Source organism: Lepisma saccharinum, chromosome 10, assembly GCF_977018435.1.
Source record: "Lepisma saccharinum chromosome 10, izLepSacc3.1, whole genome shotgun sequence".
NCBI classification, from domain to species: Eukaryota; Metazoa; Arthropoda; class Insecta; order Zygentoma; family Lepismatidae; genus Lepisma; species Lepisma saccharinum.
In genome coordinates, this window is record NC_139238.1 from 65,852,900 (window position 1) to 65,871,480 (window position 18,581).

Genomic DNA, 18,581 nt, shown 5'->3' on the forward strand with positions numbered 1-18,581 from the left:
CCCCTGACCCCTCCCGCCGATCTAGTGTTAAAGTGGGATCCGAACCACTATGTGCCTCCACCGGGTCTCACTCCTCTTAAATAGAATCATTAATAACCTGCGCTATCTGTTAAGAATCTGAACTCCGTTACGAAGTGGTCCAAAGTTCGAGCCCTCGTTGAGGCATGATTGTACCATTGTTGTCGTTCAGCCATTTAATCAATTCATGACTCATCCTCATAGTTTGGATTAAATCTTAAAAGGCAAGAGAGGAACTGCTAACTGTCACGTGACGTAATCACATTTTCCACCTTTGTATCTACGCATTACTCGATTGACATAAACCACGGCACAGCCTAGTCTGGTGTCACATCCAGAATGCATCACAAGTAGAACGAGTAGCATGCTTAACTCATAACTCCTAAGCGTCAAAAAGAGCAATTTCCATTGTGTTGTTGAGTGTATTTCACCACCTGTAGCATACAAACAATTTCTACGACTGTTATTAATGCCAGGGGCGGTAACTGATATTGTTGCAGTGTTGGACAACAACCGGATATTTTACCATGAAATTTCATGCTTTTTGTTAGTATTTTTTCATTGATTTCCTATTAAATATATTGAACGTAAACATATAATTTTACCCTTGATTGCTTCAAAAAGCTAATTCTATTATGATCAGTTAAAAAGAATGAAGCAACCTTCGAGATTTACTGTATATGAGTAGACGTATAGGTTGACGTTGCAGCGCCGAATTAACGGTCTCACGAACTGATCTCTACTACAGCGGCAAAGGAAAAATGGGGCTAAACTATACGCATGTTTTGTCGATTTTCGCAAAGCTTTCGACACAGTAAACATGGACAAACTATTAAACGGTGGCACATGGAAATGTTGACGATTATAGTGAACTCGTTAAAAGCGATATATAGGAGTGTGGAGTTCTGTGTCAGGTGCCAGGCAACAACGGTGACTGAAAATAGAAAATCGAGGGCGGGTGGGAAGCAAGGATGTGTTTTATCCCCGCTCCTGTTTATACTCTATATAAATGACATAGTCATATATAGAGAGGGAGAAGACGCCGACACCGCAAAGATCGCTCGGCGGGTTGGAAAGGTTCAGCCGTGACTCTTAAGTTAGAAGTAAATGAGGCCAAAACGAAAATTGTTGTGTTTAAAAATTGGTATGTGTACGGGAAGGGAGAGAAGTGGAACTTTATGGGTCAAGAACTGGAAAGGGTTAAACGGATAAATTACTTAGGTCTAACAATCACTATGACAAGAACATGGGCGAGACACTTACAAACAGTGAGGGGGGAAGGCACAAGTTGTAACGGACAAAATAATGCGAATAACAAGAAAACTGCAAAACTATGAAATGAGCTTCGTCGATAAGTTATATCGAGCCCTATTAATATCTTCCGTTGGGTATGGGTGCGAAATCTGGGGGGCAAAGGGGGAAAACATAATTAACCAAACAGTGCAGATACTTCAAAAAAGCCCTGCATGTCGCAACAGGCACTGCAAACAGCAGGGTACTACGGGAACTTGGGCTTGCGAGGGAGAACACCAGACTAACGTGGAGAAGTGTTAAATATTGGGCAACTCTTATAATAGCAGGGGAAGACACTATCAAAGGGAAGGCTCTCATGCAACAAGTAAGGGGAGCATAAATGGACTCGTGTGCAAAAGATTTTGAAGGTAAACTATTCGAAATCGGGTTGGGATGGGTATGGGAACAAGAGCACGTAGACCAAGAAACACTTCAACTCGTTAAACAGCAACTAGAAGATATAGATCGGCAGGAAATAATGATGGATACTAAAATATCACTAGACCTCCAGACAAGGGACATCCGGGAATGGGAACAAGCAAATTATATAAATAAAGTAAGCAAGGAAGCAAGAGAAGGATTAGTATGGCTGAGATTGGGGGTGGAGGCACAGTGCGCTGAAAAGAGAGAGAGAGGTACATATGAATGTATAAAATGTAAGGGGAATGACGGGACGGATCATCTGTTTGCTTGCCCAGGAACGCGCGCCCTGCAGGACAAATGGGTGGAGGGTGTGGGAAAAGAAGAAGCACTCAAATTAGTTGAGGATCAGAGTGCAGCTAGTGTGGAAATGTTGGAGAAAGTGGAAGTGTTTTTTGGTGAAAGTGAAGGAAAAGAGAAGTGAGGCGAGGAAGAAGGAAGAAAGACTGGACGATGAACGAGTAGAGTGAATGAGCTGTTAGGGGATGGCAAAGAATGTGTACGTAAGGGACAAACTAAGAGACAGCACATTAGATAAACTAAATGCAATATATATATATATATATATATATATATATATATATATATATATATATATATATATATATATATATATATATATATATATGTATGTATGCATGTATTGTAGAAAAAATCCAAATGCTATGTAGTGCGTACAGCTTATGGCTCGTACATGAAAGAATAAGTCTAAATCTGAATGTACTACAGCGAGGAGTATTGGGAGCGAGGTTCAACGCACGATGTTCAATCCTCGTGCCTAATCCGACTCCTCGTTGCAGAGACTGTGCAACAAAGGTCACCCACCAGGCGCAGGCAAAGAAGAAGACTTCACGACGGACCGGCAGGAAACTTTGGGATGCTACTTCTCTTTTACGCCGTTAGAGAGCAACAGCGTGCGAACAGTAGGAAAGTTCTTACTGTCCCGTGTCGTAGAGTAACAGACAAATTGTCCACGTTAGGCAAATATAAATATTTTCTTTTGGGAAGAATTTTAACCTAATTTACTAACCTTACCACTAATCACCAATACAAAAAAATGTTTAAAATATAACTTTCGTATACAAGTGGAGTGCTAGTTATCTTGCCTTGCCTGATGTTGTATCGCGGGCGGTGGGACTAATTGTCTATTGTTATAATTTTGATATTTAGTCTACTGTTGTTAAGTCGTGTTCCAACCGATACAGATACCAGTGCTTGAAAGTTTTAATAATTAAAAATTGTTCAAAATACTGATTAATATTGGTGGGTGAGCCCACTTAGAAGCATTGATTTATCAGAGTTTAATTTCAAAATATTCAACAGTTGAATCTGAACAGTACTTCTTACGTAACACAATTCTGCACAATATTGTTGCCGAACAATTGGAAAAGTAGAGAGGCAGCACTTCATTCCTACGCGTCAGCAAAAATTCGATGCCACTGGTGTTATGTTACATCCGGTCGTAGCGGTGTACGAGCAATTTTATTGTTGAGTCAGCAGAACGTGTCTGATCACGTTGAAGACATCGGAAGCGGTGGGGGAGGGGGTCAATGGATTTGTCACGTTGTTTCTTGATGTATGCTAACCTAACACGTGCGTATGTTTGTGTGTGTGTGTGTGTGTGTGTCTTTGGAGGAAATGCACGCGCAACCATTGCGTATGATGCAAACAAATGAAGAAATGATTTAAAGATGGCGCCGAAGGTGTTGTACCCCGAAAGCTTAGCGGCTAAGGTTATTGCTCTGTAAAGCAAGAGGCGTCGAGGGTTCGATTCCTGGTAGAGTCAATATTGATTGATTGATAGATTGAGTTAGTTTTTTTTAAGTCCACTTTATGCACGGCAAGACTAATCAGGAGTGGATCTACAGTTGAAAAGTGGTGATTCGGACCAATATGTGTCTCCACCGAGTATCGAACCTGGGACCCCTTGATTACAAGTCGACGATGTCAAAATTGAATGATTTCGATTAGCCTGTGTGTAAATAAAGCCAACAAAATGGTTGAGTTCGAAAATCGAGTTGGGTTAGTGGTTAATGTTGTCACCTGGCAATGAAGAGGTCGCGGGTTCGATTCTCTAGGTAGTTAAATTAGGCCAATTGTTTAATCCCGCCATTATAGGTTGCGATTAGTCCATCTGTGCATAAATAGTGATTGAATAAAATCAATATGGCGGCCTTGGGGTAGTGGTTAATGTTGTCGCCTGGTAATGAAGAGGTCGCGGGTTCGATTCTCTAGGTAGTTAAATGAGGCCAATTGTTTTGTCCCGCCATTATAGGTCCCGATTAGTCCATCTGTGCATAAATAGTATTTGAATAAAATCAATATGGCGGCCGCGTTTTGTGTTTAGCGGCGGCGGCGACCGGGGCGCGGCGCGGCGCGGGCGCGGGGGGTGTTTTTTATTCCGCGAGATGTTTCAACCAAGTGGTTGAGGGTTCGATTCCCAATGTTGGTGAAAATTGGATATTCAATTGTATTTGTTTAAAAGTTCCGATTAGCTTTTTGTGCACAAAGAGAAAATGAACTAATTGGAAATAGGATGTTTATGCTGTAATGAAAAGGTCCCGGGTTCGATTCACAATGTCAAGTTGGCTGATAATGATGTTTTTTTTAAAAAAAAAGAAGTGTGTTGAGTCCCCATTAGTATTTAGGCAGGAACAGATATTAAAAATCAAAACAAAATGCCTTTTGATTACAACGCAAAGACTTTACCGCTAATGTATAAAGATAAATTAGAATCTGTTGTTTTGCTGTGTGGGGCCCCAGTACCGATTAGCTTAAATGCATAAAGAGTAGGTAAAATAAGCAAGATGGCCGTCACTATTGTTTTGTGATCAAAAAGGAGTCACAGGTTCGATTCAATCAAAGGAGGCAAGATTCTATGTTTCAATTCCATGTAAAAGTCTAAAGTTATGTTTCGATTAACCTCAATCCATAAAGAGGAATTAAACAAAAACAAGCAAAATGGCGACAGATGTGATAAAAGAAAAATTGAATTAGTTTTTTATAGTGACAAGAAAAAATAGCGAATCATTGTTAGAAATAGAATGAAAATAAAGATACTTGCCTTTGCGTGTCCAGCGCTGTGCAGAAAAGCTCTCATGCTTTATCTCCGACAAGTCCACAATACACATTTTTTTTATTGTATAGTTAATTATTAATGTTGTTATTAACACAGATTCTTACCAGTGTGAAGAAAAGCTCTCATGCTTTATCTCCGACAAATCCACAATACACACTTTTTCATTATATAGTTAATTATTAATGTTGTTATTAACACCGAGTTTTACCAGTGTGAAGAAAAGCTCTCATGCTTTATCTTCGACAAGTCCACAATACACACTTTTTCATTATATAGTTAATTATTAATGTTGTTATTAACGATTGTTACCAGTAAAAATATAAACCATGAGGATTTTTAAAGGGGTGATAAGTGAAAAAAAGCCAAGACATATATTTTATCCCTGTTTATTACCAATATTTATAAAATTCAAAAGAGCCGCACACACACACACACACATACATATGTAAAATGTTTATATTGTGTCACCAGTTTATCAGCATGTTATTTAACAAGTTTTTATTCTTCAAGTTTGTTCACTCACCCACATAAGGAATTGTGTCACTATCATATCCTCGCAAAAAACAAACACTTCTTTGGAAAGTCTTTTTCCGTCGATGTTTTGTATAGACAAAGGCTCAGGTTTTGTACATCCATGTAGATGGGAAAGCACAAACTTCTCCTTATTACATGCATGGACAGGGGAAATATCTGTGCAACCGAAACATTGTTCGCGAAGGTCGAGAATGCAAGATTCCACACAGTTTCCACAATATGATTTCAGATACGGCGACACTGTTTCAAACATAACTTTCGCATGCTCGATGCACACAAATATCTTCATAAAGTTCCGCCACGAACTTTCTGCGATGAACACTATCTCCAGGGAACCGTAAGCTGGTTTCTTCCTTATAATGATCTGACGGCGATTGTACAGTGTGGTTATCAGCAATTCATGTTGCTCACTTAGTGGGTAGGAAACACGAGGCTGCTCACCTGGAATAGCGATGTAATTGTCGATTACTGGAAACAATTCCTGAAGAGCGTGCCACTCCTGCAACTGTAGTTCAACACTGGCCGCCCCGCTTCTGTGTAGCCTGACCACAGGTTGGAAATCCAGATGAGAGGAAAGTCCGATTGAGATAACTTTTGTTTTCGAAGCATTCAAATAGTAGACGTGATCAAATAATATCGACTGGCGTATAAAACTTGTTACTTGTTTTTGTTCTTCAGGTAAATGCTGATCGCTCTCTTTCTGAAGAACCCCCTTGAAATTAGTGTACGGTTGAAATCTTTTTTTCAGCGGCATCGAAATAGAGGATTCCATGACTAAAAACTGCGAGATACTGCATGTCGCAGCGTGCAGGTATACATTTGAAGAAATGCGTGGGTGTGTTTTTGAGACGCATGCGCGCATAGCAAACCAAGCATGTGCTGGACAAAAAAGGTGGAGGGGGCGGGGCATTACAAAGATCAATGGTGAGAGAAAAATCAGCAGAATATCATAAACGTCATATTGAGGAAATATTGGATAACAAATATTAATTAATTTAATTAAAGCATCAACCGCATTGTCGATCTGAAATTAGGTTTATAGACAGGGGGCAAAATGGAAAATATCGACGATGTTCTAGTATTGGATTGTTTCTGTATTTCCATTGGTATAATCCTCCACCACATTTGAAGCATACTGTTTTATCCTCTTTTTTAATGTAAAATAATCCTGCTTCGGACAGAGCTTCTACAAACGGGAATTCTTTTGATTGCCAGTTTCTGAAAGAGGACAATCTAGCATTGAAAGATCCCATCTCTGGATATTCCGTCATTGTTCTGTAAAGACACAAAACAAGATATATATATATATTATAAGTAAGCTGTTGTAAACTGTAACGCTACAAAATTATTAATATACTATTAGGACTATATGTAACTTGTATAAAATTTCAAACAGTATTTACTGTCAATATTTTCTAGTATACGTACCGAGTATTATAAATTTAATTTACGAGTCAGCAAATAAGTTGTTATAATATTGTCGTTTTTTATCGGTACTGGGAATAAAATTTGAAATTTATTCATGGGTTTACCAGAGGCTTTATGGAATAAATACAGAAAACAGTAATGCCCACAGTACACAGACCCGTAACTTTGTATCTGATGAGTGTTGTACGTATAGAATTTAGAGTTATTTTCCAAAAATCGCAAATGGTTATGCACATGTGGAGGTTTTCCGTAACTATCAAAAAATTCCCCCCGGGAGTTACTGTCTATGTAAATTGCTACCCAGTGCTTCCCGGGGCTATCTTAGGGATCTGTATTTACAATCGACGCTGCTGGTAGTTTCACATGTACAGGTAATTCATTAGCTGCGAAAACCCCAACATGATGATTGTCAAAGGCTCTATTTGATATTAACCCGTGAAGCAAATTTAAAGTCGACAGAATTGCTGGACACTAAATAGTAATATTGTGCAACTCACCTTTTTATACTTCAAAGTAGACGGTACACGTCACAGTAGATTCTAGAACCAATTTGATCTGGGCCACCAAGCTGTTTATCGTTGTTGAAACAATGGAGAGCTATCTAACACAACGCTGATGCTCGGAATATGTAGGCGGGGTTTACAAACGCGCATGCGTACAATGCTATCTGGCATTTGTTGTGCTGTTGTAAAATAAATTTTGTACTATAAGAAAATTGTCTGTATGTGTGTGTGTGTGTGTGTATATATATATATATATACATACAGACACACACGCATATTTATTTATTGATGAAGTGTATATATATATATATATATAATACAATACAATATAATATATATATATGTAATTTGAAGATACAACATATCAGTAAAATCTAACAACTAGAAAAATATTCATAACATTCGACTTTTATATTATATGTAATTTAAAACATTCTTCACAGTTTGAGAAATGGAGTGCTTGTGGAAACACCCGTTCTCTGCAATATTGGCTGGTCCATCAGGATGTGGAAAGACATATTTTGTGAAGCATTTTCTCCAGTGTTTACCCCAAATGGTAAATGTAAAATTCAACAATATTTTGGTGTGCTACGGGGAATGGCAATCTGCATACAATGATTTCCCTGGTTTTGTACAATTTCGGGAAGGAATGCCTAATATTGACCAATTTGTGCCAAATTCTCGACCTCATCTTATTATTATCGATGCTCAGATGAGGGAATGCGATCAAAGAGTCACAGATTTATTTACAAAAGGGTGTCATCATCGTGATATTAGTCTTTTCTTTATCACTCAAAATCTATTCCATCAAGGAAAAGGGAATAGGGATATATCTTTAAATAGTCATTATATTGTATGCTTCAAAAATCCAAGAGACAGAGCCCAAATTAATTATTTATCTAGACAAGTATACCCGGAGAATCCAAATTTTAAAAAAGATGCATATTACAATGCCACCGCTGAACCCCATGGATATTTGCTGTTTGATCTGAAGCAGAACACTCCGGAAGAAGTACGTTTTCGGTCACGGATATTTCCCGACGATGATATCAATTATGTATATATTCCTACAAAAAAAAAGCAAGCATAATCACTAGTCGTTTATTCTGTCATCATGGCTCCAAGAGTGAAACACGCTAAAGTGCTCCAAGTTTTGTCGGATGCTAAACCAGCTCTTCGCACAGCGATATTACAAGCTGCTGATTCTTCCTTAGTTAATTCAATCTGTGAGTGTTGTTACAATGTTCTAAAATGGAATGTTCCTCTTTCAACACCTCAGAAAACAAGATTGATACAAGATTGGTACAAGAAGGTGATACGTAATCTCTCTGCCAAAGGACACTCTACAAAGCAGAAGAAACAGATACTAGTGCAACACGGAGGATTTCTACCTGCGTTATTAGCCCCTTTAATAGGAGGTGTGTTATCAAGTTTATTTAAGTAAAAAAAAAATCTGAACATGGAGCATGCCAAAAAAATGGTTATAATACCTCAAGAATTTATGGATAACATGAGACATCCTGTTATGTCTGCACCGTCTACATCCTTATCGCAATTGGATCAGGATATGCAAGTAATTTTGAATCTCAAAGGTCTTTCGGATGATGAAAAATGAAATCGTTACAGTATTGTGCTCCAAAAATGTCTGTCTATTACTCGAAAACAAAGAGAACCTGTGTCGCTACCGATTACAGAATCTACTGAGAAGTTGACTGATATGAAAGAAGAAATTCTAGCTGCTACACCTAGCATGTATCGTAGAAAAGCCGAACTGTTGTATGAACGTCTTTTACATAATAGTAATATTGATTGGGATAAATATGGGGCAGTTTTTATTAACAATAATAAAATTGAAGGCTCAAATATTGTCGATCTAGTATCGGATATAATTCGACCACGAAAAACAAGCAATCCTGTTGGGTGGCAACTATTCAATAGAGCTCTGGCGTTATCTAATATTCCTCAAGAATATATTTTAAACCCCCGGAGACAGGAGTTTATTCAACAGATTGTTTTCGGCAACCCCGGACGCCATGTTCCGCTGTCCGGAGCTAACCAAGAAGAGGCACAAGAATTAACAGAAGCAGAAGAAGAAGAAGAAGAAAAGGAACCAATTTCTTTTGTATCATCATTTCCAGGACACAAACGTAAACGTACTGTTCCAGTTTGGTCAAGATACAAACCATGAGCGAAAAAATATTAGAGAATATCTGGTACAATCCATCTCATCCAGCATCCTATTCTACAGCTTCAACACTATGGAAAGCTGTAAAAAAAATCCATACCATTGTCAACAATCAAACATTGGTTGACAAAGCAAACTGCATACACTTTGCATAGACCTGTAAAGTGTCGATTTCCGAGAAACTTTTATTTTGTGCATAATATCGATGACCAATGGCAGGTTGACTTGAATGACATGCAGAGTTTGCGGAATCACAACAAAGGGTACAGATATATACTCACAGTTATCGATATTTTTAGCAGGCATGCTTGGGCTGTCCCTGTAAAAAATAAAACTGGTGTATGTATAAAAAAGGCTTTCCAGCTAATTTTCAAACAAAGCAAAAGAAAACCTTTGAAATTACAAACTGACAAAGGCCGTGAGTTTACCAACAGTATTGTGCAGGAATATCTCAAAAAACAAAATTTAATTTATTTTACAACAAAGAATCCTGATATTAAAGCTAGTATTGTTGAAAGATTCAACAGAACTTTAAAGGAACGCATGTGGAAGTATTTTACTAAACAAAGAACCAGCTGTTATGTTAATGTACTCCCAAAGCTTTTGAAAGCTTATAATCATAAAATTCACTCGAGTATTAAAATGGCACCAGCAGATGTTACTCCTGAGAAGGTTTTGAAAGTATGGCACAATATGTATGACAAAAAACTCAAATCTGATTCATCTCCACTATTGTCATTCAAGATGCCATTCAAAATAGGAGATACAGTGAGAATAACAAAAACCAAAAAACGCTTTGACAAAGGTTACATGGAAAATTGGACAAGAGAAATATTTGTGGTGGAACGTATTTTGAAAAGAAATCCTCAAGTGTATGAATTAAAAGATCTACAAGGACATAAAATCGATGGAACATTTTATACGGAAGAGTTGCAATTGGTCCGCTTACCGGATATGCATGAAATTGATAAAATCCTTGCGACCAAAGGTAAAGGAGCCAGTAAAAAGTTGTTAGTTCATTGGAAAGGTTACTCCAGATTATTTGACAGTTGGATTAGCGCATCGTTTTTAGAGTCGAAAAAAGAGAGAGAGAGGCATAAATTTTTGTAGGTATTCTCATCAGTGGTACAAATAACCTTCATAACACATCATGAGAAAAGCAAACGCTTTCTACCTTACTTTGCCTAGTAACAGTTTCATGAAATATTTCCCAAGTAATACTCTAATTACACCACAAAGCTTCAGAACCGTGTGGAGTTGGACACCAACAAATGGGAGATGGCATTGGTAGAAGTGCATTATCCTTATTCAATAGTAAACATTACAAGATTTAACAACTATATTCAATATAAATCTATGGATGATGTCAAATGGAACGAACTTCGAATATCCGAAGGCTATTACGCATCTATAAACAGCATTGTTGCAGAAATCAATAAATATTCTGAAACATTAAATTTTAGTCTCCGAAATCATCCTGCGTACAAACATGTGACTGTTGATATATCTACCAAGCAGAGAAACATAAATGTACGATTGTCACCTCAACTGGCACGGATATTAGGTTTTAAACCGACCGATGATCTATCAGAAGTAAAAATTGGACGCTCGCCTCCAAATGTTGTGAGAGAAGTTCCTTCCCAGATGTATATTTACACAGATATTGCGGAATCACATATGGTGGGAGATGCTGTCGCCCCTCTATTACGTATTATAAACATTAATCCTATGGAACATACTTTTGGAAGTGATGGTGTGCAAATTTGCGATTCACCACATTACATCCCAGTGCAGAAACACAATTTCGAACAAATAGAAATTGACTTAAGGGATAGCACTGGTGCACACATCCCATTCTCCTTCAGACTAGTGTGTTTGAAACTTCATTTTAGACGTTGTGGTGAAAAGCTCTGATTATGAATGACCCATATTTTCAATACTACCATCAACAAGCTGGATCTGGTGTGGGTAACATATATTACGGTGCTGCCTATCAAAAAGGACATGGCATTGGAAGTTTTCTTGGAGGACTTTTTCGGTCAGCTTTGCCTCTTATCAAAAAAGGAGCGAAAGCTGTAGAGAAAGAAATGTTAAAAACAGGGGTAAATGTGTTAGGTGATGTTGTAGACAAAACACCCCTAAAACAGTCACTACAATCCAGAATTTCGGATGCCAGATCAAATCTTAAAAGAAAAGCTGAAACAAAGCTAAAGGAAATGATTGGTTCAGGTTATCAGGGGCATAAACATTTCAAAAGGAATCACTCTGCTTCGGGACAGCGAACTGGAAGGATCGCTCAGAGAAAGAAGAGATCCAGTGCCAATACAAACACCAAGAAAACAACCAAACGCAACCGTAAGAAAATTCAAATAACATCAGATATTTTTGATTATATATGGCGCTAATTAGGGAGAAATCATGTGAGTGTTTTAAAAGTGAATTGGATATTTTCTCGGTAAAACCTACTCAGACAAGCATCTTAGAACACCACACCATCGGATACAAACCTGTTAGTTCTCTGGCAGATAATGCCCCTACCGAGTTTGTAATACCTGGACATGGTGATGATTATATGGATTTAGCACACACAATGTTGAATATAGATGCCAGAATCGTAAAAGCGAATGGTCAGTTATTGCTACCCACAGATAAAACAATTGGACCTGTCAATGATTTTCTCAATGCAATGTTCAGCGAAGTACAAATCTACTTAAATAACAAACTCATCTCGTTTCCATCTCACATGCACCCATACAGGTCTTATTTTGAAAAAGCACTGAACTATGACATATCTGCAAAATCATCTCATCTCCAAAGTGCATTGTGGTACAAAGATACAGCAGGCGCTTTTGATAACGTTTCGGAAGACAACAAAGGCTTTACAAAACGTAACCAACTAACAAAACAGAGTAAAACATTTGATATGTTTGGTTACTTGCATTCTGATATTTTCAATCAAGAGAAATTTTTGATCAATGGAGTGGAAATGCGAATAAAACTGATTCCTTCGAAAAACACTTTCTGCTTGATGGGATTAGATGACAGTGAAGGCAAAGTGGAAATTCTGTATGCTACACTATAAGTGAGAAAAGTATCGGTCAGTTCATCCATCAAACTTAGTCACAATCGCATATTGCAAAAACATACAGCAAAATACCCTCTAACAAGAGTACAACTTAAAGCTGTAACTATTCCAAAAGATATTGTTTCAAAAACAATTGACAATGTGATACTTGGACGTCTTCCGAAATGATTAGTTGTGGGGTTTGTTACCAACGATGCATTCAACGGCACTCTGTCTACAAACCCATTCAATTTTCAACATTTCAATTACAACTTTTTTACTTTATATGTTGATGGAGTCCAAATTCCCGGCAAACAACTTCAACCAGACTTTGAAAACAACAAGTACATAACAGCATATCACACATTATTCTCTGGAACAGGGATACACTATATGGATGAAGGAAACAATATATCGCGTGAGGAATACCCCCAGGGATACGCATTACTTGTTTTCGATATAACACCAGACGCAGCTGCAAGTGCCATATCCCACTGCAGTCTTCAACGGCAAGGGGCTGTTAGCTTGGAAGTCCACTTCAAATCGGCTTTGGAATCTACTGTGACTTGTGTTATCTACTCTGAATTTGACGCTCTCTTGGAAATTAATAATCAAAGAGATATTCATCTGGATTAATTGTATAACAAGGTGAGTTGCACAATATTACTATTTAGTGTCCAGCAATGCTGTCGACTTTAAATTTGCTTCACGGGTTAATATCAAATAGAGCCTTTGACAATCATCATGTTGGGGTTTTCGCAGCTAATGAATTACCTGTACATGTGGAACTACCAGCAGCGTTGATTGTAAATACAGATCCCAAAGATAGTCCCGGGAAGCACTGGGTAGCAATTTACATAGATAGTAACTCCCAGGGGGAATTTTTTGATAGTTACGGAAAACCTCCACATGTGCATAACCATTTGCGATTTTTGGAAAATAACTCTAAATTCTATACGTACAACACTCATCAGATACAAAGTTACGGGTCTGTGTACTGTGGGCATTACTGTTTTCTGTATTTATTCCATAGAACCTCTGGTAAACCCATGCATAAATTTCAAATTTTATTCCAAGTACCGATAAAAAACGACAATATTATAACAACTTATTTGCTGACTCGTAAATTAAATTTATAATACTCGGTACGTATACTAGAAAATATTGACAGTAAATACTGTTTGAAATTTTATACAAGTTACATATAGTCCTAATAGTATATTAATAATTTTGTAACGTTACAGTTTACAACAGCTTACTTATAATATATATATATATCTTGTTTTGTGTCTTTACAGAACAATGACGGAATATCCAGAGATGGGATCTTTCAATGCTAGATTGTCCTCTTTCAGAAACTGGCAATCAAAAGAATTCCCGTTTGTAGAAGCTCTGTCCGAAGCAGGATTATTTTACATTAAAAAAGAGGATAAAACAGTATGCTTCAAATGTGGTGGAGGATTATACCGATGGAAATACAGAAACAATCCAATACTAGAACATCGTCGATATTTTCCATTTTGCCCCCTGTCTATAAACCTAATTTCAGATCGACAATGCGGTTGATGCTTTAATTAAATTAATTAATATTTGTTATCCAATATTTCCTCAATATGACGTTTATGATATTCTGCTGATTTTTCTCTCACCATTGATCTTTGTAATGCCCCGCCCCCTCCACCTTTTTTGTCCAGCACATGCTTGGTTTGCTATGCGCGCATGCGTCTCAAAAACACACCCACGCATTTCTTCAAATGTATACCTGCACGCTGCGACATGCAGTATCTCGCAGTTTTTAGTCATGGAATCCTCTATTTCGATGCCGCTGAAAAAAAGATTTCAACCGTACACTAATTTCAAGGGGGTTCTTCAGAAAGAGAGCGATCAGCATTTACCTGAAGAACAAAAACAAGTAACTAGTTTTATACGCCAGTCGATATTATTTGATCACGTCTACTATTTGAATGCTTCGAAAACAAAAGTTATCTCAATCGGACTTTCCTCTCATCTGGATTTCCAACCTGTGGTCAGGCTACACAGAAGCGGGGCGGCCGGTGTTGAACTACAGTTGCAGGAGTGGCACGCTCTTCAGGAATTGTTTCCAGTAATCGACAATTACATCGCTATTCCAGGTGAGCAGCCTCGTGTTTCCTACCCACTAAGTGAGCAACATGAATTGCTGATAACCACACTGTACAATCGCCGTCAGATCATTATAAGGAAGAAACCAGCTTACGGTTCCCTGGAGATAGTGTTCATCGCAGAAAGTTCGTGGCGGAACTTTATGAAGATATTTGTGTGCATCGAGCATGCGAAAGTTATGTTTGAAACAGTGTCGCCGTATCTGAAATCATATTGTGGAAACTGTGTGGAATCTTGCATTCTCGACCTTCGCGAACAATGTTTCGGTTGCACAGATATTTCCCCTGTCCATGCATGTAATAAGGAGAAGTTTGTGCTTTCCCATCTACATGGATGTACAAAACCTGAGCCTTTGTCTATACAAAACATCGACGGAAAAAGACTTTCCAAAGAAGTGTTTGTTTTTTGCGAGGATATGATAGTGACACAATTCCTTATGTGGGTGAGTGAACAAACTTGAAGAATAAAAACTTGTTAAATAACATGCTGATAAACTGGTGACACAATATAAACATTTTACATATGTATGTGTGTGTGTGTGTGTGCGGCTCTTTTGAATTTTATAAATATTGGTAATAAACAGGGATAAAATATATGTCTTGGCTTTTTTTCACTTATCACCCCTTTAAAAATCCTCATGGTTTATATTTTTACTGGTAACAATCGTTAATAACAACATTAATAATTAACTATATAATGAAAAAGTGTGTATTGTGGACTTGTCGAAGATAAAGCATGAGAGCTTTTCTTCACACTGGTAAAACTCGGTGTTAATAACAACATTAATAATTAACTATATAATGAAAAAGTGTGTATTGTGGATTTGTCGGAGATAAAGCATGAGAGCTTTTCTTCACACTGGTAAGAATCTGTGTTAATAACAACATTAATAATTAACTATATAATGAAAAAGTGTGTATTGTGGATTTGTCGGAGATAAAGCATGAGAGCTTTTCTTCACACTGGTAAGAATCTGTGTTAATAACAACATTAATAATTAACTATACAATAAAAAAAATGTGTATTGTGGACTTGTCGGAGATAAAGCATGAGAGCTTTTCTGCACAGCGCTGGACACGCAAAGGCAAGTATCTTTATTTTCATTCTATTTCTAACAATGATTCGCTATTTTTTCTTGTCACTATAAAAAACTAATTCAATTTTTCTTTTATCACATCTGTCGCCATTTTGCTTGTTTTTGTTTAATTCCTCTTTATGGATTGAGGTTAATCGAAACATAACTTTAGACTTTTACATGGAATTGAAACATAGAATCTTGCCTCCTTTGATTGAATCGAACCTGTGACTCCTTTTTGATCACAAAACAATAGTGACGGCCATCTTGCTTATTTTACCTACTCTTTATGCATTTAAGCTAATCGGTACTGGGGCCCCACACAGCAAAACAACAGATTCTAATTTATCTTTATACATTAGCGGTAAAGTCTTTGCGTTGTAATCAAAAGGCATTTTGTTTTGATTTTTAATATCTGTTCCTGCCTAAATACTAATGGGGACTCAACACACTTCTTTTTTTTTAAAAAAAACATCATTATCAGCCAACTTGACATTGTGAATCGAACCCGGGACCTTTTCATTACAGCATAAACATCCTATTTCCAATTAGTTCATTTTCTCTTTGTGCACAAAAAGCTAATCGGAACTTTTAAACAAATACAATTGAATATCCAATTTTCACCAACATTGGGAATCGAACCCTCAACCACTTGGTTGAAACATCTCGCGGAATAAAAAACACCCCCCGCGCCCGCGCCGCGCCGCGCCCCGGTCGCCGCCGCCGCTAAACACAAAACGCGGCCGCCATATTGATTTTATTCAAATACTATTTATGCACAGATGGACTAATCGGGACCTATAATGGCGGGACAAAACAATTGGCCTCATTTAACTACCTAGAGAATCGAACCCGCGACCTCTTCATTACCAGGCGACAACATTAACCACTACCCCAAGGCCGCCATATTGATTTTATTCAATCACTATTTATGCACAGATGGACTAATCGCAACCTATAATGGCGGGATTAAACAATTGGCCTAATTTAACTACCTAGAGAATCGAACCCGCGACCTCTTCATTGCCAGGTGACAACATTAACCACTAACCCAACTCGATTTTCGAACTCAACCATTTTGTTGGCTTTATTTACACACAGGCTAATCGAAATCATTCAATTTTGACATCGTCGACTTGTAATCAAGGGGTCCCAGGTTCGATACTCGGTGGAGACACATATTGGTCCGAATCACCACTTTTCAACTGTAGATCCACTCCTGATTAGTCTTGCCGTGCATAAAGTGGACTTAAAAAAAACTAACTCAATCTATCAATCAATCAATATTGACTCTACCAGGAATCGAACCCTCGACGCCTCTTGTTTTACAGAGCAATAACCTTAGCCGCTAAGCTTTCGGGGTACAACACCTTCGGCGCCATCTTTAAATCATTTCTTCATTTGTTTGCATCATACGCAATGGTTGCGCGTGCATTTCCTCCAAAGACACACACACACACACACACACACACACAAACATACGCACGTGTTAGGTTAGCATACATCAAGAAACAACGTGACAAATCCATTGACCCCCTCCCCCACCGCTTCCGATGTCTTCAACGTGATCAGACACGTTCTGCTGACTCAACAATAAAATCGCTCGTACACCGCTACGACCGGATGTAACATAACACCAGTGGCATCGAATTTTTGCTGACGCGTAGGAATGAAGTGCTGCCTCTCTACTGGAAACTTCAAATTTTGCATGATAATTATTAATTATACCACCTCGAAAGTATCACGTGGCGTTTTGCGGATCCTGCGAAAGGGTGAACAAAATGCAACCCATACTTACCGATACCGATACATCATATAAAAGTATGAATATATATATAATTACATTATAAATATATAAAAATTAAAATTGTATATATATTCGCTGCAACCACCAACATTCTGAACCACGAGCCCCACTGATTAATACTGTTTTCAAGTTTTGCAGCTGGAATGATCGCTGGAATGCTGAGAGGCTGCGACGAACTACAGTGCGTGTCCGTTGGAATGTCTGCCGCAGTGACGTCATTGCAATCCATGCTGACCGTGTCTCAGGAACTGAAGGAGGAGAAGATGGACTGGTTTTCCAGCACCCTGTATCAGTCGCTGGACTTGGCAATACGAAATGAAGACCGTCGAGGTTGACCTTCTGCAGTTCTATATATGTTACAAACTATTCCTACTATCTGAAACTGAAGTGTCTTATAAGATACTTTCTGAATAAAATGGTGCATTTGATCTTTGTCTTATTTTGTTATTATAGTGCTTTAAGCATACACCGTGGACCAAAAGTTACTATCGGATACAATATAGCTATAGTGCAAGAACGTAAGAGAAATTCATGTAAAAGTGTTTGTTTTCTGTGTTGCAAATCCAAACAAAATTTTATCTCTCCGCTGGGAATTGAACCAAAGAAATAAGTAGCTCTGACGCTAACGCCAACATGCCATCATTCCACTAGCCTCCTTGTTAGGCAACTCTACAATGTACTGCATGTTGTTGATTTCTTGTAGCTTAAGAAGAAATCAAACACTAACATGTTTGGTTCCTGTTGGTAATCAAAATTACCCTTGTACTATGATGCAGAAAAAAGTATTTAGATGGTTAAATTTCACATGAAATTTGATTTGGTGTTTGAAGTCCACTTTATACACAGTAAGGCTAATCGGGACTGGACCTACAGTTTAAAGTGGGATCCGAACCACTATGTGCCTCCACATGGTATCGAACCCTGGACCCCTTGATTACGACGCTACCACTACGCCATCGGGGAGGTCTTTCACCTAAAAGTATTAGTGTAGTTTCGAATAATTTTCCCATCATTAAATGTTTTGCATACAATC

General features: G+C 38.0%; 1 protein-coding gene across 1 annotated transcript in view; it reads left to right on the forward strand.

Moving 5' to 3' along the window:
* LOC145994365 (pseudouridine kinase-like) overlaps nucleotides 1-17,890 on the forward strand; it is a 193,776-nt gene extending 175,886 nt beyond the window's left edge. Inside the window, exon 7 of the mRNA XM_083130480.1 lies at nucleotides 17,679-17,890. Coding sequence (XP_082986606.1) covers nucleotides 17,679-17,883 — 205 coding nt within the window. The 3' untranslated portion in view covers nucleotides 17,884-17,890. The remainder of the gene's footprint in view (nucleotides 1-17,678) is intronic.
* Nucleotides 17,891-18,581: the final 691 nt, after the last annotated feature.